Genomic DNA, 26,477 nt, shown 5'->3' on the forward strand with positions numbered 1-26,477 from the left:
TGTAGATTTCAGAATTTTTATACTTTATATCAGATTATTATAATTTGCATAAGACTGTTCCGATGAGGTATAAATCATGTCTCTACGTCAATCGGTTATTACATTATCGGCAGACAGCCACACAGACAGACATAGATGTACCTCTCTAGAAGGTTGTGTGATTTTCTCTGTCGTTACTTTGTTGCAGAATATATTAATATATATAGATGTATCTTGAGAAGGGTGTGTGATTTCCTCTGTCGCTACTTTGTTGCAGAATACTATGCATACCTCATATTTTGGGGTTTAAATAAAGCATTTTTTAAAAAATATGTAAATTTCAAATGATAGAGATCCCCAAAACAAATATGCCCATAACACTCCCTTACAAGACCTTTCCGATGAGGTATAAACCATGTCTCTACATCAATCGGATATTACGTTATTGGCAGACACACACATAGACATTTCATCTTTATTAGTATAGAAAATGCGTCTTATTTCCTTTTGGGTGAGACCATATTTGCGAGGTATGATTTTTGAATAAAAGTAGTACTTTTTTGAGCAATTATTCTTATAGGAAGAATTCTCCCTTTTTTCATGTATAAGGTCTAATGACACTGTAAGATAGGAGGGGAGTCAAAATGTCCACCACTGAATCACCTGTCCAAGCAGCAGAAGTGTATAGAAGGTGTTTAAAGTTGTGGATTGAGTTGTAAAGGAGAGGCGTTTTGTTGAAGAATGCCATAATTGATATAAATTCCTGTGTAGTATGTATGTGGCACCAGCGGTACCAAAAATTATTTTCAATTTTCTATACTGATAAAGACAAAATGTCTGTCTGTCTGTCTGCCAATAACGTAATAACCAATTGATGTAGAGACATGATTTATACCTCATTGGAAAGATCTTGATTGGGGGAGTGTCATGGGCATATGGGGTGGGGGGGGGTATCTCCTATCGTTATGTAAAGTATAATAATAATATAACAAAGTATAATAAAGTATAATAATTTAATATAAAGGATAATAATACTCTACTTTCCATATTGGATCCTTTGGTTGCAAGCGTAGCTGCAACACGTGCAGATGGTTTCTAATAAAGTAACCCTTTCTTTGTTTCAGGCTATGCTTTCTCTGAAGATGGTGAATATTTTGCATATGGATTGAGTTCAAGTGGCTCAGATTGGGTAACCATCAAATTCTTAAAGGTTGATGGTGCTGTGGAACTTTCAGATACCCTGGAAAGGGTGAAGTTTAGTTGCATGGCTTGGACTCATGATGGAAAGGGAATTTTTTACAACTGTTACCAAAAGCAGGATGGAAAGAATGATGGTAAGCTTGAGACCTTTGGAAGCCAACATTAAATAAATGCAACAAAACTAGGAAACCCTGTGGACATGATACATAGTTTATAATGTTTTTTCCTGATTTGGGGAAAAAAGCGAATGGGCTATATATCTTGTGGGTAAAACAAAACGCGGCAGAATAAATGTAAATTTGTATTATACATTTTGTGTATGCTAATTGTTTTAAGCTTGGAAATTGAAAGTGTTGAAGGTTTTCTTACTTTGCTGTTTGCTTCTACTTCTTCCCCCCCCTCCCCTCCAAATCAGGTACAGAAACATCTACAAATCTGGATCAAAAATTGTATTACCACATACTGGGCACTGAGCAGTCAAAAGATATATTAAGTGCCGAATTTCCAGACTATCCAAAGTGGATGGGTGGAGCTGAGGTATTGTTCAGTAACTGTTTAAAAATATTACTACCTGTTGCATAGGATTTTATTTTTATGTGGCATCAAATAACAGATGAGATTGGGCTTAGCTGACTTTATGTATCCTATGCTATAGATTTAGTGATAGTAAACAGCATTGTTTTGAGATTGCAAAACATTTGTCCAGGACATGACTCCTACCCCACTGGGCTTTCCTGATGACCAAGTGGGTAAACACAGCACTCATACATCACAGAATGTTGCCGGTTTAGTTTTCAATATGTCCTGAGGTAGCTGATTGATCTGAGTTGTAAAAATAATTGGGAAGATCAATTTGCTTTAGTGTCCCTGTGGTAGGGAAGGGAATTCTGTCAGGGCTTCTGCCCCTCTTTGCTATTCAGTGACCCTGTTGCAAAATTGAACATCAAATGAGAAGTCGATCTTTTTGTCGCCTTCATTGTTGTTGACCATTCCATCCTGTTCCACTTCCAGGGCTCTATCCTTTCTGGGTTTCAATATTGCCTGACCCAGTGACTTCATTTTGTCTCTTCCAGTATTGTCTCCTCTCGCCCCTGCACTATCACATGTAGCATTCCTCAGTCCTCAATGATTTGATGATTTCTGCAGCTCAGTGATGTTGGCGTTGTCCCCATCTTGGGCTCCCAGATAGCTGAAGTGATTTGAGATATCCTCCTGAAGTGAAAGGCATTATTAAAATGTAAAATGTTGTGGAGTGTTGAACTCCTAGGAAGTTTTGCTTTGTTGATTTGATTTTTCTGTTTGTGTTTCCCTATATTCCTATATTTTCTGCTTTTTAACAATACATTTATCCCCCCTTCCCCACACACAAGCTCGAACACACTGAAAGCAACTCTGCTTACATTGCTGTATTTGGATGAGCAAGGGATAGAATTCTTGTTTATGTGAGATTATTTTTACCTTTGACATCATTCCCCAGAAAGTGAGCAACTTTATCAGAATGTACAATAACAAGATGAAAGTGTTAATTAGCAATATTTTCTAAAATTAAACTAATTGTTTTCTTCATTGTGTTAAAAGTATGCGACTTCAGTGAAAAAAAAGGCAGAATGTTTATGCAGCTTCTGTTACTTGGTTGACTCATCAGCATCTAAATTTTATGCTAGCTTTAACATACTAATGTGCAGATCATTCATCTTTTCATAATAATTAGTACATCTGTTCACTGAGTAGAGAAAAATACTCTTGCTTTTGATTTGACTTTTAACTTGCTGGATAAAAATGAACTGGTTGGTCCAGCTATTGTGATTTTTTTCTGTGGTTTAATGAAAAAGGACACTGGATTAGTCTTAGATTGATTGGTACCTTTTATAAACTCTTAACAACTATTGCGAAGCTCTTAATAATGAGAATTCAGATATACAAATATTTTTAAAGGTGGAGTGCCTATAAGAAAGTGAATAGAATGCCATGTTTTATATTTAGAGGCGTAGAATATCAATGCAAGGAAATGATAATTCTATACAAGACATTGATTAAGTTACAGTTTTAAAGGTGGGAATTTCAGGCTCCATGAATTTCCGGATGGCCCTTTCCAGGAAGCAGAGTGATGACAAGGCCATTTAAAAATATTAACATGGATTATACTGAAGTAGACATGGTAATCCACTGTTTGATGCATAATCTATGGACATTTTAGAAAAGAAATATAGGATTCTGTCCAGATAATTTGAGAACCAATTTTAACAGTTCTATCTAATGATCATAGATGCATGTGCATATTCACCATGAAAGAAATAGTTAAATAATGCCAGAATATCTGGTGCAACAAAAACCTCTTTCATGCATGCATATGTACACTGCTTTTTATTTTGGTCAGCCGGGTGTCTGGTGCATGAGAAAAATCATCGACATACTTAAAAGTATCCAAACCAGACAGAGTCCATCTATGCATGGAAATTTCCATTTGCCTGGAAATGCATAATTCCTGAAAGTTTTAAGTGCAATTTAGCAGGAGTTGAGATTTGGGGACCCCAGAGTGTGTGTTGTGGTACTACTGGCATTTAGCTAGTTAAGACTGCACAGTTTGCTATTTATTGCAAACGCTGCCTGGCAATCTTTCTGCTATTTATCCAGTTATGACCACCTTACCTGCTAGCGTTACTGGCTCTCTGGAATACTACCATGTGTGCACCCCCAGACAGAATTCTGTTGACTGCCTTTTAAAGAGCAGTTCCTTAATGAGTTAACTGTTCCTGCATTGATCTGTAAAACACTCGCCAATCTCTGCCTCCTTCCTCAGAGCAACTTTTAGGAGTTTGGCATTAATACTGTCTGCATCTGCTGCCTTACCATTAGCAAGGCGACATAGGTCGAGTTCATTTCCTCCCGGCAGACTGGATCATTAAGACCTTCAGTCTGCTCAGCCTTCGCATCAACTCTTCCAATTTCCTTACAGATTGATCTTTGTTGTGGCCTGTTGGGTCAAACTATAATAATAACATTCCTTGCATTTGATATAGCACTTTATCACATCTTCAAGACATCTCAAAGCGCTTCACAGAATATACTGTAAAGTGAATTGACTATATTTTGTGGACGAAACGCTTTAGCCAATTGCACACTGTGGTGTCCCACAAATGGTCCAATTTTTTTAAGGAGTTATTACCCTCCCAGAAAAGCGATCTGCCAATTAACTAACAACTGGGTACCTATTTACTGTTAGGTAAACAAAAACATGTAGAGTAATAAAATTTGCCCAACGTTTTGTTCTGCCGGGAATCAAACCTGGGTCTCTCGCTTGCAAGGCGAGTGCTCTAACCACTGAGCTACAGGACTCCATATTTATAACTATGTAAAGCACTATTTCCAGATCCCAAACCACCTTCATGATTCTTTTGTAGAACACTGGCCATGTCCAGGGAACCCTCTGGCCATTACTGACAACAGAAGTTAGGCAGCTATCTTAGTTGTAGATGGTTAACTATGGCATGATACCCTTACTCTCAAATATCTATCTCCCTTTTAAACATCTGCTTATACATCTTGCTTGGCAGCGGTTTCCACATTCTCATAACCTCCTGGATAAAGAAATGTTTTCTGATCTCATTTCTAACTGGTTCAGCTCTAATTTTAGAATTGTATCCCCTTTGATTTGGACAGCTGTACGAGAGGCTGGGGTTGACCACTATCCATCTTGTCAATTTTCTTACAACACCTTCCACATCTCTTAAGCAGTACTTGATCTAGGCTGACACTCAAATGAAATGCTGGGGGAGCCCTTTATTGTACGAGGTGCTGTTGTTCAGATGAGACATTCTTTCTGAAACTCCCCTCCGAAGTCCCTCTCGTCTCGCTCCCTCCGTCATTTCTTTCAAGATCCATCTCAAGCCCTACTAGTTTGACTGCGCCTTTGGTCATCTTTCCCTTCCCCACCCCCTTCGGTTCCTACCTCTAGCTTGGGTGCCAAGACAGGAATGTTAAACTCCTTTTGATGTCTTCCCAACGGGAAAAGCGCTATGTAATTGTAAATTTGTATTGTAAACAAAGGTCCTGTCTGCCTGTACAGGTTAACATGAAAGAACCTTTGGCAGAAATCAAAGAGGAGGGAGTTTCTCCCCGTTTCCCTGCCAATAGTCTTCCAGGTTAAAAAAAAATCAGAGTTGTTTGTTGGGAGATTGCTATATGTAAATTAGCTACCACATTTGTCTACAAGTACAGTCACTACACTACAGTGACCTGTGATGTCTCGATAGTATGATAGGCTCTATCCTCAAATGTAAGGATTATCATTATTACAATATAATAAAAGTATACTTGCCTCTGCATCATAGCAAAATCATTCATCCCAGTTTTTAATTAAAACAAATTGTCCTGGCATACTCCCTTTCCTTTTTTTCTCTCTCTCTTCCCCCCCCCCACCCCCCCCAATAAATTCAAATACACATACTAAAATGACCTGCACTAACCACTTGGTTGATCCCAGTGATTACGCTGATTTATTCAGATTCACCAAATCCATGTCAGGATATGTTATCCATCAGATGAAATTGTTTATTATTTTAGATTTCTTAAGTACGATACTTTTGTTTGGTTCTTCATTATTAGTGAAACAGCATTTGTATTTTGTTTGAATAGATTATTGACAAACAACATTATGACCTGTTTTATATTTATTTAATTGATAACTGATGTTAATTGCTGATTTTTAACAGCATGTTTACATTTGAGGATTATTACATCCCTCTGTATAGATATCAGATGATGGCCGATATATTCTCTTGTCTATCAGAGAAGGCTGTGACCCGGTCAACCGGCTTTGGTACTGTGATCTAGAAGAGATGCCTGGTGGTATTAAAGGTAAATTTTTCTTTCATTTGAAGATATTTACCACATACAAAGGGTTTAAGACCCAATGGGAAAGAGTACAGGTGCCTCTTTAAAATGTTTGTGGTCAGAATACTCCAGAATCTCACGATGCTGACCAAACTTCCTCCCCAGCCTACCATGAGTCATGAATGAATTTTTCTGTCTCGTTAAAACGTTCATGAAATGAAAGATCTGCATCTTGTTGGGAAAGCTTTTAATTATGAGCCTTTGTAAGATACTTAAGAGGCATTAGGTTTATGCCATTTCTGAAGGTATTAACTAATTTATTTTAATAGACTGATGTTTGCAAATGTTCAGCTACATTAAACCATATTAAAAATAAATGTTTTAACTTATCTCTGGATGTGGGTGATGTTGGTAGCATTTTAGCATTGCATTATTCACTGATCATCCCTGGTTGACCTGATGACCTGATTTAAAGTGAAGGCAGTGTGCATTCGCTTTAAACCACTGCTGTCTTTGTGGCGATGCTTCTACGATGGTCTTGGGAAGGGACTTCCAGGAATTTGGCCCAGTGACATTGAAGAAATATGTGGGTTAGGATGGTGAATGACTTGGAGGGGAACTTTGCAGTGGTGATGTTTGCATTATACTGCTGTTCATGTTCTGGATGCTGTGGAAGCTGGCTTTGCTAATTTGCTGCAGGCATTCTATGACTCGAGCCTTGTAGATGGTGAATGCAATTTGAGGAGTTGGAAGCCAAGTTTTTAGTGGCTAAATAATTCAAAATTATTCTCAAAAATTGTCTTGCGGCCACAATGTTGTGGCTGGTCCAGTTAAGCTTCTTGTCAATATCCCTGTGATGTTGATGGGGAGAGAAATCAGCAATATTTGTGCCATTAAAGGTAGAAGGATGATGTAGAATTATGTAGAATGTTACTGCACAGCAACAAGCAATTTGGCCCAACTAATCCGTGCTTATACTCCACATAAGTCTTCACCACCATGATGTTAATCCCTTTCCATTTTCTTTAACCGAGCAGTAGAATTTTATACTCTCTAGTCCTTAGGGTATCCAGACTTCCTCAAGTTTCCCAGAGTCACATTCATTGTCTCCTATGACAACCGATAATTACTAGCTTAAATACCAAAATTCCTACATTGCAATAACTCAAGGCCTGAAATTTCATTTAGTCCATAAGACAAATTTGTCTTAAATTAAGACCAGGCAGATTTGTAGAAAATGTTTTAATTTTTCTTCATTTGGAAGCCAAGTTTTCAGTTATTCAAAATTATTCTCAAAAATTGTACAGAAGTTATTCAACTGACCAGTTACTTTGTTTGAATAGGAATTCTACCATGGGTCAAACTCATGGATAACTTTGATGCAGAATATGAATACGTCACAAATGCAGGCACGGTCTTCACATTCAAGACAAATCTCAATTCTCCTTGTTACCGCTTAATCAATATTGACTTCAGTGATCCTGATCCTTCTAAATGGAAAGTTTTAGTTCCAGAGCAAAACAAAGATGTACTAGGTAAGCACTGTAATTTGTTTTTTCTTAAAAATGTTATTGCTAGGTAAGTAATTTTGTACAAGAGAACTTTGTTCTTACTGGGTCCTCTATTTCCAATAGTTCACAGGCCATGTAATAAGTGAAGTGTGAAAAAAATGGCATCACTTCTGGTAATCAGATTGCTGCTGTCATTTTCTGTGCTATGCTCAGGAAGCACCACTAACATAATTTCTATGTCCTGCGCATGCATATTATTCAATGTTCATCTGGCTCACTTGGTCGCACTCCTGCTTCTGAGTCATGTTGATGGGTTCAAGCCCATATCTACAAATTGAGCTTATAGTCTAGGCTGATACTCCATTGCCATGCTAGGGGAACACTGTATTGTCAGAGCTGCCATCCTTTAGGTGAAGTTTTAAAACCAAGGTCATGTCTGCCTGTTCCAAGTGGACAATGAAAATCCCAAGTTTCTCCTGGCCTTTTTTTAGTCTGCTGTGTGTCTTTCCAGTTTTCCAAATATTTTATGTTTGTTTCATAACAAAAGCTCAAAGACTGCTCTTAAGTGTGTTTAGATCCATCCACATTTGAAGAGAGTAAACAAATGAACATGGTTAGACTAGTTATTGAATTAGTCCATATTATAGACCCATCAATGTTCCAAATATTTCTTCTAACTGGAGATATTTTGTGTCAAAACTATAAGACCAAAGTCAAAACAATTTATAAAAGTAATTTCTTGATTAGACTTGCCACCAGTGTGTGACATTTTTTAATAATAATAATCCTTGCATTTGATATAGTACTTTTCACGTCTTCTAGACATCTCACAGCATTTTACAGAATATACTGTAAAGTGAATTGACTATATTTGTGGGCAAAATGTGGCAGCCAATTGTGCACAGCAGTGACCCACAAACAGTCATGGATTGAGTGACCAAATTATTATTAGATTTTTTTTCAGGGGTTATTAATCCCCGGAAAAGCGATCCGCCAAATGACTGACAACTGGGTTCCTACTTACTGTTAGGTAAACAGAGGCGTGTGGAGTAAGGAAACCTGCCCAATATTTCGCCCTGCCGGGAATAGAACCCAGGTCTCTCACTTGCAAGGCGAGTGCTCTAAGCACAGGATTCCAAATGCTGTATATTTTAGTATGTTTTATGCTGGGATTTGTATTTAGTTTTTTTTGGACAGCTTGTGTCAATAATGCCCATCGACAATTTTTTTTCTGTATTCTGGATGATTGGAAATTCATTTGGTCTGTGCCCTTGATTCACAGAATCATGATTGTGATGAAATGAATGCATTTTTATTTCAAATAAAAGGTTTAGTTTCGCCACGTACAGTGTTCACTGATCCCCTATGTTTGTTCGAATATGCTTAAATCTTTAAAATGAGTTAAAGCTATATTTTCCCTGTATGAAATAATCATTTGTAAACCATTTGTTTTTTTTCTCTTGTCCCCCACCACCCCCCCACCAAAGATTACTGTTGACATTTTTTCCTATTTTCAGAATGGGCTGGATGTGTCAGATTCAACATTCTGATTTTATGCTACCTTCATGATGTGAAGAATGTGCTACAGCTGCATGACCTGACCACAGGAGCACACATAAAGACTTTTCCTTTGAATGTGGGCAGTATTGTGGGATACAGTGGACGAAAGAAAGACAATGAAATCTTCTATCAGTTTACTAGCTTTCTGACTCCAGGTTAGTAGGAAACAACCAATACAGATTATGAATTTCTCCAGGTGTCCTACCAAACAATCCCTCAAACAAAATTAGTGATTCACTATATGGCTGATTGTGAGTCATTGCTGTGTGCAAATTGGCTGCTGTGTCAGTCACTATATGTTATAGTATGTTCTGTGAAGAGCTTGGAGACATCCTCCTGAAGTGGAAGTTGCTATGTCACATATAAGTGATTAGTAAAATATATAATTAAAATATTCAATGTTTTATCTTAAAAAAGAAAGCTTTAGTTGGTGGCCTGAAATAGGACCATTGCACGTTAGGAAGGGAAGAAGCAACAAATGGAACTAGAAAAGATCACTCAGTTAATTATATTTGCCTTGTACACAGTCCATAGCAAAACCAGCATATGATGATCTTGATCCCACATTATCTGGGAAATACTCCCCATAGGGTATCCATGAGCCCCAAATCAATTAAGTAAAATCTATTACATTCCTTCACATCATCTCTATAAAATCTGGCTTCCTTCCTGCCACAGATAATGGCCTGGATCCTGCAACAAGAAAATGACTGCATGCTGTGAATTTTATCAATAAATTAAATGCATTTCTTGGGACACTACCAAGTTTTCAACGAATCATTTTTGTATTTGTTGCAAGCACATCTTTTGTGAACCTGGCTCAGTAGGATTCTCACCATGTTCGGACTTTGAGCTCAGAGGCACAAAGATCCTATGGTGCTATTAGAAGAGAAGGGAGTTTCTTCCACTGTCCCGGCCAACAAATTCCCAGATAAAATTTTGAAATTTCTTACCACACAACTGTTCAGTTCCACTGGAATGTGCACTATAATTAATTTAAACAACATTTCATAGCTGTAAATAGAGAACTACCAACATGAGACATAAAAATAATAATAATCCTTGCATTTGCTACATTATTTTACCAATCTTGAGAGGTCTCAAATTACTTCACAGAATATATAATAACATAATAACCCTTGCATTTGATTTAGCGCCTTATCACATCTTTGAGACCTCTCAAGTGCTTCACAGAATATACTGTTAAGTTAATTGACTGTATATATTGTGGGCAAAACGGGCAGCCAATTGCAAACAATCGTGAATTGAGCGACCAAATTATTTTTTATTTTTATTTTTTTTATTTTAAGGGATTATTACCCTTGAAAAAACAATCTGCCATTTGACTAACAACCAGGTTCCTACTCACTGCTTGGTAAACAGTGGTGTGTGGAGTAAGGAAACTTGCTCAACGTTTCACCCTGCTCAGGAATCGAACCCAGGTCATCTCGCTAGTAAGGCGAGTATTGTAAAGTAAATTGTCTACATTTTGTGGGTTAAGCACGGTAGCCAATTACTCACAGGAGTGTCCCACAAACAGTCATAATTTTTTTAAAAAATTTAAATTTCACAAATTTGTAAAGTATGATTTGAAAGACATTTGTTATTTGTGCTCCAAACCTGGGTAGGTGTGGTTTGGGTTCTTGGTTACACAGCAAGCAGGCTTACTGGAAGGGAACAGTGCTTGATTCCATTTATTACTCCTTTGTATTATCATTTGGGTATTATCATAATTTGAATTGTCATAGTATGAAAACTCAAACTAAAGCATTTTCCTGAGCAAAATATGTTTTGTGAAAACGGGTCCCTTTACCTGACACAATTATCTATACTTATCTGCTTCGTGACATTTTCTTTTTTAAAAAAAGATTCACCTAACCTTCTCTGTCAATGCCTTTTGTGAGGGATACTTTTGTGAGCATTGGTCACATTTCCAGTTTAAAGAATGTTTCAATTTCACAAGGGTTTTGGCATTTTGTTCAATCAGAATTGGAAATGAAAGTTCTTGCGGGATCAGCTTTAGATTGAATGCAGTATATCTGATGGTGGGGTTGGAAAAGCACTCATCAGGAAAGTGGCAGTGGAACTGATGAAAGAAATGCACATGAAAAGGCACCTAGAGACATATCATTCTTCACTTGTATATCACGTTTTCATGAGGACTTGGTGAAAGTAAGATTCTTGTCGGTTAGTGTGAAACGTTCTTTGTAGGATGCACACTTTACATCCCAAGATATCTTTCTCCATACAAGACACCATTTATGCTCCATTTATCAGTAGCCCTTAATACAATTTTTATTGGATGACAAAAATGGATTGCAGAACATCTTTTTATCATGTAGCTGATAGATTTTTATCTCTTTGTAGATTACCAAAATAAATGTAATGTACATACATAATATTTTTTTTCCCATTTTTGTAACCAGCATTATAAAGTGGGTCAGCTTGCTAAGGATCCTTGAAATTAACTTACTTATTGTAAATAATAATAATAATAATCCTTGGATTTGATATAGCGCTTTTCACATCTTCTAGACATCTCAAAGCTCTTCACAGAATATGCTGTAAAGTAAATTGACCGTATATTTTGGTCGAAATGCAACAGCAAATTGCCCAGTGTCCCACAAAAGTCGTGGATTGAAAATGACCATTTTTTTTGGTTGTTTTTGGAGGGATTATTATTAGGCGTGTGGAGTAAGGAAACTTGCCCAAGGTTTCACCCTGCCTGGAATTGAATGCAGGTGTCTCGCTTGCAAGGCGATTGCTCTAACCACTGAGCTATAGAACTCCAAATGAAAATATACATATTCCTGTTCTGTAGTTGTGTGTGTGTTTGTTTAAACATCCCATTCTGCAATGTACTGAGGTCTATTTTGAGAGAGTATCATTAATGTACTTGATGCAGCTTAGAACACTTGGCTCACTGATGCAGTTTCCCCAACAGTATGTGGAAAGTTCTAGCCAAAAACAAGTTGGAGTCTTAGTGACTTCAATTGCTGCTGTCATTGCTTGTTATGTATTACTTCTGCATGCCTTTGAGGAGCAAATGAAAGCTCCGTCTTTACAATACATATTTGCATTTATATAGCTCTTCTCGTGTCATGGGGCTACACAAAGGCACTTAACAATGCTAGATACTTTGACTATGGGTGGAAGCTGAGGGGGTTGGGAGGGGAAAGATTCCTGAAAATTAGGTCGAAGAGGTATGACTGACCTTGAATGAGATAAGGAAAGGAGGAATTCGGAGGATTTGGGGATGGCATTCCAGAGAGTGGGGGCTGAAAACCTGCCCACTGACGATAGAGTGTGGGACATGAAGCAGGTCAGTTCACGCTGAGCAAAGGGAGCAGCTGAGTCAGCAGGATTTGAGGTGGTCGCAGAGGTAGGGTGGGGTAAGACCGTGGAGTCCTTGCCTCATGACACATTCATTCTTTATGTTTAAGTAGCTGACTTGGTACATTTTATTGGAAAGTCACTGATATCCTGAGTGCTATTGGACCACCCTCTCTTTCAATATAATATCCCATGAAACTGCAGGTGAATAAAATTCCAGATGTGTCTAGTGAAGTCTCGCCACCTCTCAAATCTACGCTTGTTTCCACTTCAGTAATCCCCAGGATTAACCTCCTAAATACCCAAAGGGCTGTGCAGAATAATTTTGCATATAAGCTTTCTTTATAATCTGCAATAAGATCATGAAAAGCACAACTGAAAATTAAATTTTGGTTAGCATGAGTAGGACGTGAAATTTGAAAGGCAAGAAGAATACAATACAAAATTACATTTGTATAGCACTTTTTATGTCGGGAGGACGTACCCAGACGCTGCACAGTCAGGGATTTGGACACGGGCAGGGGGTGGTTCGGATCAGAGAGAGTGGAGGGTAGGAGATGGCCGAAGGTGTGGTAGACGTGGAGGGTCTAGAGATGTACCTTGAAGGAGACGAGGGAGCAAGGCGAAGTGATGTGGGAGTTCCAAAGGGTGTGAGCAAAGAGGCTGAAGGCTCGACCGCCAAGGTGGGGGGCCTTGAAGGCGAGGACGAGAATTTTGAACATATCCTGTGGGGGATGTGGAGCCAGGCGAGGTTGGGGGTGATGGGGTCATGGAGCCTGGTGTGGGAGAGGACATGAGCTGCAGAGTTCTGGAAAATCTGCAGCTTGTGGAGGGAAGAGTTGGGAAGGCCGACAAGCAGGGTTGGCGTAGTCGAGCCTAGATGTGATGAACGCGTGAATGAGGGTTTTGGTGGCCTGAGGGGTGAGGCAGTGGCGGAGTTGGGCAATGTTACAGTGGTGGGGCAAGGCAGAGCAGGTCTTGGCATACTTGTGGGATAGGAAGGACAGTTGAGGGTCAAACAAGACGCCAAGGTTCCGGACTGGCTCAGTGAGTGGAGTGGATGGTGATGCTGTCAGTGCCTGAGGTGTGGAGGCCCTGACGGGAGCCAATCAGGAGAGTTTTGTTGATGATCAACTGTAGAAAGTTAGCTCTCATCCAGGACTTGATGTCTTGCAGACATTCCTTCAGGACAGCAATGGTCCTGGAGTCGAAGAACTATCAAAGGTAGAGTTTTTTGATTCCATTATGTGGTTACTAGTGGAATTTTCTTTCCCCAGTTTAATTTTTTGCATAAGGTCTTTGTTGTTTTGAAACTCGTAACAGATTCTTATCAATAAATTTATATCTCTTATGGCTTGTCTTCCAGGTATTATTTATCACTGTGATATGACCAAAGAAGCATTGAAGCCAAGTGTTTTTAGAGAAGTGACCGTGAAGGGATTTGATCCATCTGATTACCAGACTATTCAGGTAACTAATTTACATTTCATTTTTATTAAACAATATATATATGTATGGCAATTACTCAATTGGTTAATTGAATACTGATGGCACTTAATTTGGACCATGCTCACTAAATGATCAGGACTGTCCCAATAGCATGTTTTAAAACGGATAGAGTTACAGATTAGGAGCTTACTTGACTGGAGAGAGCCAAAGCTGAATTTCACCCCTCCCCATCCAGTTGCCACATAAGCTCATAACCAACCAGTACAGGACTACTGGCTGATTTTCCCTTCTCCAGTCCATGTTGAGCTTGCTGGTCTCAGCTTGGGCTGCAAGGGCAGGGTAAATTGCTTCCTACCTTCCCAAGCTTAGAAAAGGGAAAAACAGCTACCAGTTACCCAAAAGTTTTTCTTCACATAAGAAAACAGGAACAGGAAGATGCTATTCAGCCCAATGAGCCTGTTCCATCAGTTTATTAGATCTTGGCAGATCTTTTAATCCCAATGCTTTTGCCATACCCATTTATATCTCTGCTGCTCTGACATCTATCGAACAACAATTTTCCTGTAAAGAGGATACCTCAAAGCATTTCACAGAGCTGATTAGATTCCCGAGTGTGGCTGGGAGGGCATGATGACTGAAAATAAGGTTGAAGAGCGAGATCTTAAGGCAAGGTTTAAAGGTGGGTAGAGAGCGGGATGAGGCAGAGGGACTCTGGGATGGAGTTCCAGATCAGGTGGGAAACATAAAGCAGATCTTTAGTAGAAATTCACTTGTGTCTCCTCTCCTGTGTCTGGGAAATGAAGTAATATACTGGGGAACAACAACAACAAAATGACATTGGGAGGAGATCCCAACCCAAGGCGCTGGAGAGACAGAATTACGGACCCAAGCTGAGGGTCGGGGTGGGTGAGGGTGGAGGGCAGGGGAGCAAGCACGGTCAAAGAGGAGGGTCTTGAGGTGGGTCTTGAAGGTAGCGAGGGAGGGGGCGAGACACAGGGACTGCAGGATGGAGTTCCAGAGGGTGGGTGCAGAGTGGTAGCGAACAGGTGGTAGGGGGTTAGAAGGTCAGAGAGGGAGGGGAGAGCAAGACCGTGGATGGCTTTGAAGGTGAGGACCAGGATCTTGAACTGTATCCTCTGTGTGATGGGAAGCCAGTAGAGTTGGATAGGGATAGGGGTGATAGGGTTGCAGAGTCTAGTGCGGGAGAGGACACGGACTGCAGAGCTGAATGATCTGCAGCCTGTGGAAGGAGGAGTTGACGAGGCCGACAAGCAGTGAGTTTGCATAGTCGAGCCTCGATGTAATGAAGGCATGTATGAGGGTTTCGGCCACCTGCGGTGTGAAACAGTGTCGGAGCCAGGCGACGTTGCAGAGGTGGGGGAAGGCAGAGCATGTTAGATCATGATGCAGATGTGGGGTAGAAAGGATAGTTGAGGGTCGAACAAGACCCCAAGGTTTCTGGCTTAGCAAGGTGGAGTGTGAAACCATGGATGGTGATGCTGTCAGAAATAATAAGACCGGAGAAACCTCATTGAGGTCCGTTTGGATGGATCCACTGTAAATTTTAATAATATATTTAAAAAAAAACTTACTCTTCCCTTTATTGAATTGGTCACTAAATTGCTATTTGACTCTCTTACACTTGTTGACATAATCCCATTGCACCAATTCTCTGGTTTGTCTTTTCCAAATATTTATCACATTCTGAAAATTAAATCTGAACTGTGTGCTCACCTTCTAAGCTTTGCTCCATGACCTTACTATTGATTTTTTTTTGTTCACCACATTAATCATCAAATAACTAGGCAGGGCGAAACCTTGGGCAAGTTTCCTTACTCCACTCGCCTAATAATAATCCCTCCAAAACAAAACAATAATAAATTGGTCATTCTTAATCCTCGACTGTTTGTGGGACACTGCTGTGCGCAATTGGCTGCCACATTTCGCTCACAAATATTACAGTCAATTCACTTTACAGCATATTCTGTGAAGCGCTTTGAGACGTCTAAAAGACGTGAAAAGCGCTATATCAAATGCAAGGATTATTATTATAATGTCAACTGCTGCTGTGTTGCTTTCTTTGTTACCATGACTACCAGTCACAGCAGTCATTAAAGATGGGTTGCTCATACATTCTATGAAGAAACAAATATATTTTAAACATTGAGTTGGATTATTCATTTCGTGGGAAGAGGCTATAGAAATTCTTTGCTGGCAGTTTCTTCAATGTTTCCATGTTCTGTATTTGTACAAACTCACTTTATAACAATTTTAGACATGTTACTGCTTTTGCTTTAACTTGCAAGCAAGAAAATTGATGACATAATTAAATTCAATATGGCATTTACTTATCTTTACCACTTTGTACAAGATTATGTCCACTTGATTCTTGTACGCAACTCTGGATCTGAAGAATCCATTTATTTTCAGTGGTAAGATTACTGGTACAAACATATCAATGCCACCTTGAAGCAACTCTGATATATGAAGAGCAACAACACCCTTTTATGAACCTACACTTCTGAAGGTTCTCTTAATGATTCTAAAATTAGCTCTTTGTGTAGTAGTTGAGTAGTACTCGATATTCTTTTCTTCTTGAGGCTGTTTTTCATCAGCTGTCTTTAATCTCCCAGACAGCAGTCAGTGTTATCAGTTGTACTGGAAAAACTGGAGAGCTGCTGAACATTCCTAAGAGATGGTGTCAAAGGCAAAGTGTCAATGAATTAATTGTTGAAATTGCCATCAATGTTTTTCAATGACAGGGGATTTTAGTGTCTTGAATTCATCTTGCAGATTTCAGACATCTTATAATTGTTTTATGCTGCAGGTGACTCAATAATATAACCATTAAAAATAAAATAACTAGGCAAATGTAACTGGTTAGTTTTTATTCAAACATGATATATTTAAATCTAATGAAATATATTTGCTAATGCTGAGTTTGTGATTGATTCTTTGCAGTGTATCAATTTAACTGTTGCATTATAAATGGGCTTGCCTGAATTCAATTAAGAATCAAAAGCCTCTATTTAGCAATGTTTACCAATCCACCACAAATAAGTGTTCCGAGATGTTTGATTTGTTTCTGTACGGTAAGATTTTTTTAATGATACCTGAAGGCAAAGAAATGAGAAAGGAATGAATTAAAATGGTTGGAACCTTGGAAACTACATGTAATAGGTTTGAGGATGACTGAGGACATTTTCACCCTGAAAATATCCAAGCACCACTCACATTCACAGATATATTATGTATTTGAGTGGGATGGGAACCCTGTTTGCTTACAAAATTCACAGTTACTACACTTTTTAGTAAATCCAGTGAAACGCTTTGGGACATCTTGATTTGAAAGGAACTAAGTCAAATGCAAGGATTATCCATATGGGAAGACATTAGTAAATGTAACTGTGCTATCTATATCAGAGCAAACAATGGTAACTTGTACAACCTTAAAAAAAAATCCTTGTTCAAAAGGTAAGATCATTTAGCCATTGTTTCAGTTTTAAATAAAGTGGAAGAGCAGAAAAATGTTGGTGCTCAGACACATTATTAAAGATGGCAGCTTAAGTGGATAAGGCTATTTACAAAAAGGTGAATATAATCCTTAGTTTCATATTCAGAAAAAGCAATGTGCAACTTGCACTTCAACTAGTGGGGCACCTAATTGTAAAAACATTATACTGTATCAAAAATGCATAGATTTCCTAAAAATCACTAGAGATGAGTTTTGAATTATAAGGGGAAGTTAGTTTTTTTTCACCAGAGGTAAAGGTGACCGTATAGTCTTCAAGGTTATAGGATAAATTGTAATACTGTAGTTTGTTTTGCACTGGTTGGCAACTTAGCAAAAAATACACAAGTTTAAGATCTCATAAATAAAAGAGGTTTAAAAATAATCTTTACACAGATGGTTATTGGAATTCTCTGCCACAAATCTTGGATGAAGTAGTGTCCATAAATCATGCTAATGAGGAGAATGAAAATATTACAAGGCTTAGATGGAGGAACAAACACCAGTGCGAGTTTGCTGAAACAAATTCTGTGCTATAACTTGTTAAGATTTTACGATTTTATTATGTAGTGGAAGTTTCTTTTTAGGCCCTTTATAAGCTGTTTGTGAAAGGTGTTTGAGTTGTTGCTTAATAATAATAATCCTTGCATTTAATATAGTGTCTTATCACATCTTCAAGACGTCTCAAAGCGCTTCACAGAATATACTGTAACGTGAATTGCCTGTATATTTTGCAGGCGAAAAGCAGAAGTCAATTGCCCACAGCAGTGTCCCACAAACAGTCGTGCATTGAGTGACCAAATAATTATTACTTTTGAAGGGATTATTAACCCAGAAACAACCAGATTCTGACTTGTTGCTAGGTAGATCGAGGTGTGTTGAGTAAGGAAACTTGCCTAAAGTTTTGCCCTGCCTGGAAATCAAATTCAGGACCTCTTCCTTGCGAGTCGAGTGCTCTAACCAGTATGTTATAAGGCACTTATACGCTACAGAATTGCACAACACTTTTTGTTTCTCATTGTGTCTTCAAGCATTTGTATCCTGTGTCAAAATTTCAGGACTAACTTTTAAGTACTTTGTTGATGCCTGTTTAGCAATTAAATTAAGATATTTCAATTCCAATACAGCATTCTGATCAGTTTCTTCAGTCATGTAGAAAATATTCATAGTTGTGTATATTACTAAATGATTACCAAAGCTCAAGTGGCAGTAGATATTTACAGCCTAATCAATTCGTTTTCTGGAGTTGTTTACAAAGCCTATTCTTGTAGTGTCAGACTCTTTAATCTTAGGACCTTTCCTTCAAAAATCTTTGAACAAATCTGATTAATAACGTCATTACATATTATGGTTACATTTCAAATTATAATCCTTATGTTTCTGCACAGGTCTTCTATCCAAGTAGAGATGGAACTAAGGTACCAATGTTCATTGTTCATAAGAAAGGAATCAAATTTGATAACTCTCACCCTGCTTTCCTTTATGGATATGGTGGCTTCAATATATCCATCACACCAAGTTACAGGTATGTACTAGTCTTTGCTTTATACAGATACAATACAAAATTGCATTTGTATAGCGCCTTTCACTTCGGGAGAATCTCCCAAGTCACAGGGGTTTGGATCAGGGAGGGTAAGAGGGCGCAGTTGAAGAGGAGGGTCTTGAGACGTGCCTTGAAAGAGGCAAGGGAGAGAGTGAGGCAAAGGGATTGTGGGATGGAGTTCCAAAGGGTAGGGCAGAGGGGCTCATGCCTGACCACCGATGGTGGGGTGGGCCGGGCAGGAGGACGTAGAAATGCTGTAAAACTGAGTAAAAAAAGCTTCAGCAGAACATTGTCTTGTATATCTCCTGTGGCATTGTTTATCAGTGGAAATTTTTTTTGCAAGTTGATGAAAGTTTGTCCATTCAAATAGAAATTAGAGAATTTTAAAAAAAATTTCAAATATTGTTCCGGTTTGGCTTGATATTTCATAGCAAAGCGGTGTTAAATCCTCAAATGGTAGATATGTTGATGAATAATATCAGATCATCAATTGTGAACTGAGAAGATAAATAGAGTACTCTATTTGATGCCTAGAATGTTTCTGGATTCGTTTTCTGATTCTGGGAAACGTTAGAAAGTATATCTTTGATCACGTGTTCATGTGAATTAATACAACTGAATTGATACAACAAAGGCACTATAACTGGGGTTCCTCTGTATAAACTGTGGTCAGTTTATTATTTCCTGATTTATGTGAAGAGCTTTCATTTATAATAAATCATTGAGGTAGCTTATCATATGACTCATTAAAATCCTTTATTGCATCCTCATAGAATTTCAATTATGTAATAATAATCCTTTCATTTGATATGGTGCCTTATCGCCTTTTCTAGACGTCTCAAAGCCCTTTACAGAATACACTGTAAAGTATATTGACGGTATATTTTTGAGCAAAATGTGGCAGCCAATCGTGCACAACAGTGTCACACACAAACAGTTGGGGATTGAAATGACCAATTTATTATTATTAAATTTGAGCAGAGCCTGAAATAATGTACGGTATTTGGACATTTTCATCATTTACAATAGGCTTGATTGTTACTCCTTATTATTGATGCCATTAATTCCCAGGATCATGCCTGTTGTTTAGATTCTGTACCACTCATGATTTCTCAGAAAAAATTGTGTTCCATTCTTTTCATCCCTGATGACTACAAAATTCCACAAAAGAAATTTTAATTAACATTTTGTAGTCCATTGGTTTTCATTTTTTTAAAGTGATTTTTAACCTCCATTGTACTTTGCACAAGAATTATCTTCTATGTTTTCCTTGTAATGCTAACATTTCATCCCTGACCTATTTCTATAAAAGTTTAGTGGAATCCATCACGTTTTTGTTGAGATGGTAATCATTGCTTCTGAATACCATTAGTTGCTTTCAAGAATCTGTTCAAGTCATTCTTACTGATTTTCTAACTGCCTTTTTAAAATTCCTCCATCAATGGTTGATAATGCCGAATCATCTTAAGTGGGGCAGACAAATGACAATCAACTAACTACAAGTCACAACTAAACTAAAAGCAACTTTGATCACAATTGCTAAAAACTGCTTCATGATAAACCACTGTAGTAAGGGGGAAAGGTTACATTTTGCCCCTGAGCTTTTTTTTATTGCTTCATTTCCAGGCATAACTTGTTCAGAAAGACAATGTCACCTTTAGATTGCACAATTCAAAACTCTATAGAGTAATCTTTTTATAGCTCGGCCATGTGATTAAGCACACCACCTAAGATATTAGCATATTTGTTAAAGTAATATAGAAGGCAGAATGAATCAAAAGCTACTTTAAAAACTGAAATGTGAAAAATGTTTCACTCTGGTGTTTAGTGAAAATAATTACTCATGCCTAAGCATGTCACAATGTATCTTATTAAATAAATGGCAAAATGACCTTTACTACTAAAGATATTCTGAACGACAACTGCTATGCACAAAACTTCAGTGCTGGGAAGGAGAATATGACTCTTTCCCCTTGATAAACTTAATCCCCATTTGCTTAGTTTTCCGAAAATGCTTATTTCAGTGAAATGTAGTCCTTAGTTTATGCTAAGTATCCTGTATTCAGTTTTGGATCTTTTCCAGTCATGTATTAACCTATGAAACAATATAACAGTTGCTTGAAAAGGTCAGAAGTACAAGAATTATTATTCAGAATAAAATTTCTGACTGCAGTTAAATCATGTTTTGGGAATAAATAACCATTGCTTAGTAGAATCGATTATCTTTGTACAGTTTGTGCAATTGGTATTCTTTCATTCAGATCACTAATAGCTGGATATGCAACATGTTTGAGAGCTTTTTTTAATTGTAGATTGTTTTAAATATTTATTCTCCTTTGATTTCCCTATTATTGATGAATTTCTAAGTTAATATATGGCAAATTATGGAATAACTAATAAAGTGTAAATTGTTGCTGTTGAATGCCAATGATCTTTAAAAAAAGATGAAGGTTAGAGAAAATCAGCCTGTTTTGCTGGTTCTTTCTTGCATTAAAATACATAGGTAGACTGCAGACCACCTGAGAGCTTTTTAAAAACATTTTTGCTCATTCCATTTGCACTATTACTGTAAGTGATGTGAACTTGGAAGTACTGTGTAGAGTTAAATTCCTACTCTGAGATTGATGATAACTACTGCAATTACATTTTGTAGTCTAACTGTTCTGTCATGAAAACACTCTGGAACATAATTTATTTCTTATAAGTGAGCCGACTTAATAACTCACAAGTGATGGCTGTGCTTAACATTGCTACCAGGTTGTAAATTATTTCCAAAAGATCTTTGTAATATATTCCTTTGTACCACATATTAAAATGTTACTTGAAGGTAAAATTATGGTTTTAAATGACACATTATATTCAACAACAGTGCCAATTTACATTTATATACCTCTTCTCAAATCAGGAGGATGTCTCAAAGTGCATCTCATAGCTTACTGCAAGCCTAAGCTGGGGGCAGATGGCAAAAAGTTTGTAATAGATATATAGGAGTTTAAAACAATGATGCCATCTCAATAAATTTCAACAACAACTTTGAACATTTTTTGGTCACCCAGGTGTCTTAACACTCAAACATGTGACCAGCTTAAGGATATCCAAACCACACAGAGTTCTAAGCATGTGTGCCACTTCTGGATGCAAATTTCTTTGTCTGGAATGGTGGGCATATTGTTTCTCTGGAGGGAAGCGCCTGCTTATCTAATTCTGGAAAATATTAGATGCAATTGGCAAGATGCCATTCTTGTGGCCCCGCAAAGTGGCCATTGGACTACTACTGGATTTTAACCTGCTAATCATTTTAGCTTGCTATTAACAGCGTTGTGGCAAGTTTCCTTTTTGCTTGTCCCGCAAGGACCAACCTACCAGTTAACAACAACTTGGATTTATATAGCGCCCTCCACACCTGATGGCGTCTCAGAGCGCTTCACAGTAACGAATCCCGGGGCCGAGCCAGGGGAATGGGGAGGAAGGTGACCAAAGGTGCAGTCGAAAAGAAAGGTCTTCAGAAGGGACCTGAAAGTAGGAAGAGAGGGGATTAGGCGAAGGGAGTGAGGAAGGGAATTCCAGAACCTCAGGGTATAGTGGCTGAAGGCACGGCCGCCGAGGGTGGAGCGGAGGACTTGGGGGACGAGGAGGAAGACAGACCCGGAGGATCCAAGACAATGGGTGCTGTTTTGAGGAGAGAGGAGGTCAGAGAGATAGGGGGGTGCAGAGGAGTGGAGGGATTTGAAAACAAGGGTGAGGATCTTGAAATCGATCCTCTCTGAGTTAACAACAAATTACATTTGTATAGAGCCTTTCACGTCAGGAGCTGAATGGGAAGAATCCCTACCCCCAACAATAACAAATGACATTTCTTTAGCCCCTTTCATGTCGGAAGGATATCCCAAGGCATTGGACAGCTAAGGGTTTGCACCCCAGCTGGAGGTTTGAACCAAGACTTGGGGGGAGGGAGTATAGCCAAAGGCACATTCAATGAGAGAGGTCTTGAAGCAGGCGAGGGCGAGGCAGAGGGATTCGGGGATGGAATTTCAAAGTATGGGGGCAAAAAAGCTGAAGGCCCGACTGCCAATGGTGGGACGGGAAGGCTGGGGAACATGGAGCACGCAGTGCCCGCCTAACAGAGGGAGTAGAAGGCAGTGGGAAGGCTGTATGGTGTTAAGAGGTCGCAGAGGAGGACGACCGTAGAGGGTTTTAAAAGTGAGGATGAGGATTTTAAACTTTATTTTCTGAGCCAGTGGAGCCGGGCAAGGATACAAGAGATTGGTTCACAGAGCTTGGTACGGGAGAGGAGACAAGCTGCAGAGTTCTGGATAATCTGCAACTTGCGGAGGGAAGAGTTGGGGAGTCCAACCCGCAGGGAGTTTGCGTAGTCAACCCCCCCCACCCCCACAAATTCTGCTGATGAGCCACCAATGGCCTGTCATCAACAATGCCTTGAAATACTGTTGGCCCACCTGGGAGATCTTTGTTACCTTTATCACTGTAATATTGTTTATTTCATCTTTGCAATGCTTGCGCACAAAATACACAAACAGTTAGCCAGGGAGACTTCCCCATATTTGACAACAATCTAAGGTGTAATAGTTTCAACCATCATATAAGAGTCCTCTAGGTGGATCAACACCTTGAATTGTATGGTTCAGCAATTAATACAAAATCCATTTATGAGCAATAATGAATGTTTGCCATGCCGTGTCTTGAATTGAAAATGAGCCAAAATAATAAAAACACAGACCAAAGGCTGAGTTTAATCTTCAGCCAATCTTTCTTTGCAAATCGATTTGCTGCTTTCCAGAATACTTTCACATTTTTTCCATGTTTGCTATTTCAAATTATTTATGAAATAATAATCCTTACATTTGATATAGAGCCTTTCATGTAAGTCCATTTAATAAACTTTGCTATGTTCTCTTTGCTATGTTATGAGTGTCATAACATTAACTGTATTCTCCACTACTGACTTGCTTATTTTTAAAAAAAGTGACACTCCATTCAACTTAGATATGGTTTAGATTGATAATTCAAAATTTATTTGTGCTATGAACAAAACAATATAAACGAGTGAAAAGTTATATGACACAATTGGTTGAATCAACAAGAATTTGAAAGTGAGCAAGTCCATCTTGCGTTTTTGCAACTATTAACTTTAAATTTACTATGTTTGTAACCAACTTTTTTTAACAAAGCAAGTTAATGTAGTAAAGCCAGATATTTACATAAATTGCTAAAGTGCAAAATGGCTTCTAATTCTTACTATATCCATATTTATTTTCAATTCAAATTGTCATTTTGAGTGCTATTTCTTTGAGCTATTAATATAAAATGGGAATCCATTCATAGGTTTACTTAATTCACACAAACATTGATCTTATAGTTAATCATAGAGCTGTGTTCTGTAATGTATACTTGGGTCTTCAAAGATGTGAAGCACATAGTGTTAAGATTCTATGTGCTTTGAATTTGGGTGACATTTCTGATGATAATTGAATGCAAGAGCCATCAGTTACATCTCCAGAAAAAAAGCTCTTAATGTCACATTATCAAAACGAGAATCCAGGAAAGCCTTTACTTTTTGGTAAACTGAATTGTTTTATAGATATTTTATATTTGCTTTGAGAACCATTAGCATAAAACCTATAAAATGAATTGCTTAGTATATATTTGTATCAGCAAGATTTCCACCAAAGGGATAAATGTTCTATTAGTGGTTTCTATTTGAAAGAAATAATAAACATAACAACAAAGAAACTGGTGTCAGCTACATTCTCTTCCACTGCTTTAATTTTTAACACAGACACCAAAAACATCTATTTGCAGTTGTATAGGATGAAGGTGGGGAGGCCAGAAAGTAAGGAAAGGTTGAGTCTGCACAGGAGAAAGGCATGGATGAAAGCTTCAGCTGCATGAGGGTTGAAATCGTGATGGAGGCGCGCGTGTTGTGGAGGTGGAATAAAGCAAACCTGGTCAGAGCCCGGATTAAAGGTTTAAGAGAGAGTTGGGGGTTGAACAAAACACTAAGATTACACACAGGCTTTATTAGTTAGAGTGTGTAATCAGTCAGCCCTTGAGCTGAGGAGGTGCTGGTGGGGCCGAGATGAATAGCCTCAGTTTTGTCGATGTTGAAAAGTTTTCAAAAGCTGACGTATTGCCTATTGACTGTTTTTGTGTTGGTTGTGTGCCTTTCTAAATTAATAATAATATAGAACATAATATAACAAATGCCTACAAAATTAAACAATATATTTTATTAATTGCAGTGTTTCAAGACTTATTTTTGTGAGACATCTGGGGGGCGTTTTGGCTGTCGCTAATATCAGAGGTGGTGGTGAATATGGAGAGACCTGGCACAAAGGTATGGCAATCAGCAGAAGTCTTTAGTTTTGTTGTATAGTTAACTTTTTTTAAAAAAAAATCTCACCTTGTTAGAATAATTAAGTCCTATTATAGTGTAGCCCTGCTATATTTCACTTCTCTCTGGCACAAATGTTCTTGTAATGCAGTTGCCCTGTTCATTGTGCATGTGTGCAGCTAGCCAACTCGTTTCCTGGGTTTATGCATTAAATTGGCTGACTTCCAGTTCATTAGTCATTTTATCTTTTCACACTTAAAAAAAAAGGCAGAACTTTATGTCCACAGGTCACCACCAATGTACAACAACATGGTTTGTTCAAGCGCAGTAAATGAGAAGTGATGTTGTAGTGACCACCAACCCAGTAGCTAGCCTTTTTTCTTTTAGCATGTGCTAGCAGGTTACATACATGTGCAATTAAATTCGCTATCTTGCCTCGCTATAATACCGGTTGGGATTTTATGGATCCCAAACACCACTTTACAACGAGTCTGCACTGTGTTAGAAGTCCGGGAAGTTGAATATGTATTGGGGTACACAGCATTGTCTTCAGCAGAAGGAGCATAAATTTAGTCTTAGCACACAAATTAATAACTGATTGCCTTCATCTGTTATTCTATTGTTTCCACTCTCTAATATTTGCAATCTCTAATTGTAATATTTGATCAATTTACTCTTGTGTTATTGATACAGCCTTGACGTTTACATTTTGACAGACATTGAGGTAAAACAAAGCAGCGCCACTGGAGCCCTGAAGTTCATGTAAATAGGTGGTTTCCTCAATTGCTTCCAAAGACTGTATAAATAGAAATCGGAATGTCATCAGTGATGAAAGCAGTGTTCTTTTCTGTTTTAGGCAAAACTTATACAGGCCACTTATACAGGCCAATGAAAAGACTTATCTACTTGTTAGTTTTCAAGGATCTTCTGGGCACAAAAAGCAGAACATCACAAATTTTAAAACTGAATGTGCCTCTCTATATGTGCATTAAGTTGATGGTTTGTGGTTTTCCAGCTTGACATAACTACTTGTCTCACATATTTTGTCCTAAAAAATGATCATATCAATAAAGTTTGCGGGCAGGTGGCTAATGTGAGGTTAACTAGTATTCCAGAACCAATTGAACCCACAATCTTCTGACTCAGAAGTGACAGTGTTACCAGGTTAACACAGTGATGTTATGTCATCTCACACCTTGTTTCACT

At 38.2% G+C, this 26,477-nt stretch overlaps 1 protein-coding gene across 2 annotated transcripts in view; it reads left to right on the forward strand.

Moving 5' to 3' along the window:
• Nucleotides 1-26,477, forward strand: part of LOC121848569 (prolyl endopeptidase-like) — a 52,996-nt gene that overhangs the window by 15,319 nt on the left and 11,200 nt on the right. The window contains exons 5-13 of one of the 2 annotated variants that reach the window (XM_042333376.1): nt 1,104-1,313; nt 1,595-1,716; nt 5,931-6,036; nt 7,356-7,547; nt 9,041-9,238; nt 13,783-13,886; nt 18,765-18,901; nt 25,180-25,274; nt 25,965-26,072. In XM_042333376.1, the coding sequence (XP_042189310.1) occupies nt 1,104-1,313; nt 1,595-1,716; nt 5,931-6,036; nt 7,356-7,547; nt 9,041-9,238; nt 13,783-13,886; nt 18,765-18,901; nt 25,180-25,274; nt 25,965-25,984 (1,184 nt within the window). In that variant the 3' untranslated portion in view covers nt 25,985-26,072. Of the gene's footprint in view, nt 1-1,103; nt 1,314-1,594; nt 1,717-5,930; nt 6,037-7,355; nt 7,548-9,040; nt 9,239-13,782; nt 13,887-18,764; nt 18,902-25,179; nt 25,275-25,964; nt 26,073-26,477 lie in introns of those variants that run through there. The other variant, XM_042333375.1, reaches the window with a different exon arrangement.

Source organism: Callorhinchus milii, unplaced genomic scaffold (genome assembly GCF_018977255.1).
Source record: "Callorhinchus milii isolate IMCB2004 unplaced genomic scaffold, IMCB_Cmil_1.0 Scaffold3, whole genome shotgun sequence".
NCBI classification, from domain to species: Eukaryota; Metazoa; Chordata; class Chondrichthyes; order Chimaeriformes; family Callorhinchidae; genus Callorhinchus; species Callorhinchus milii.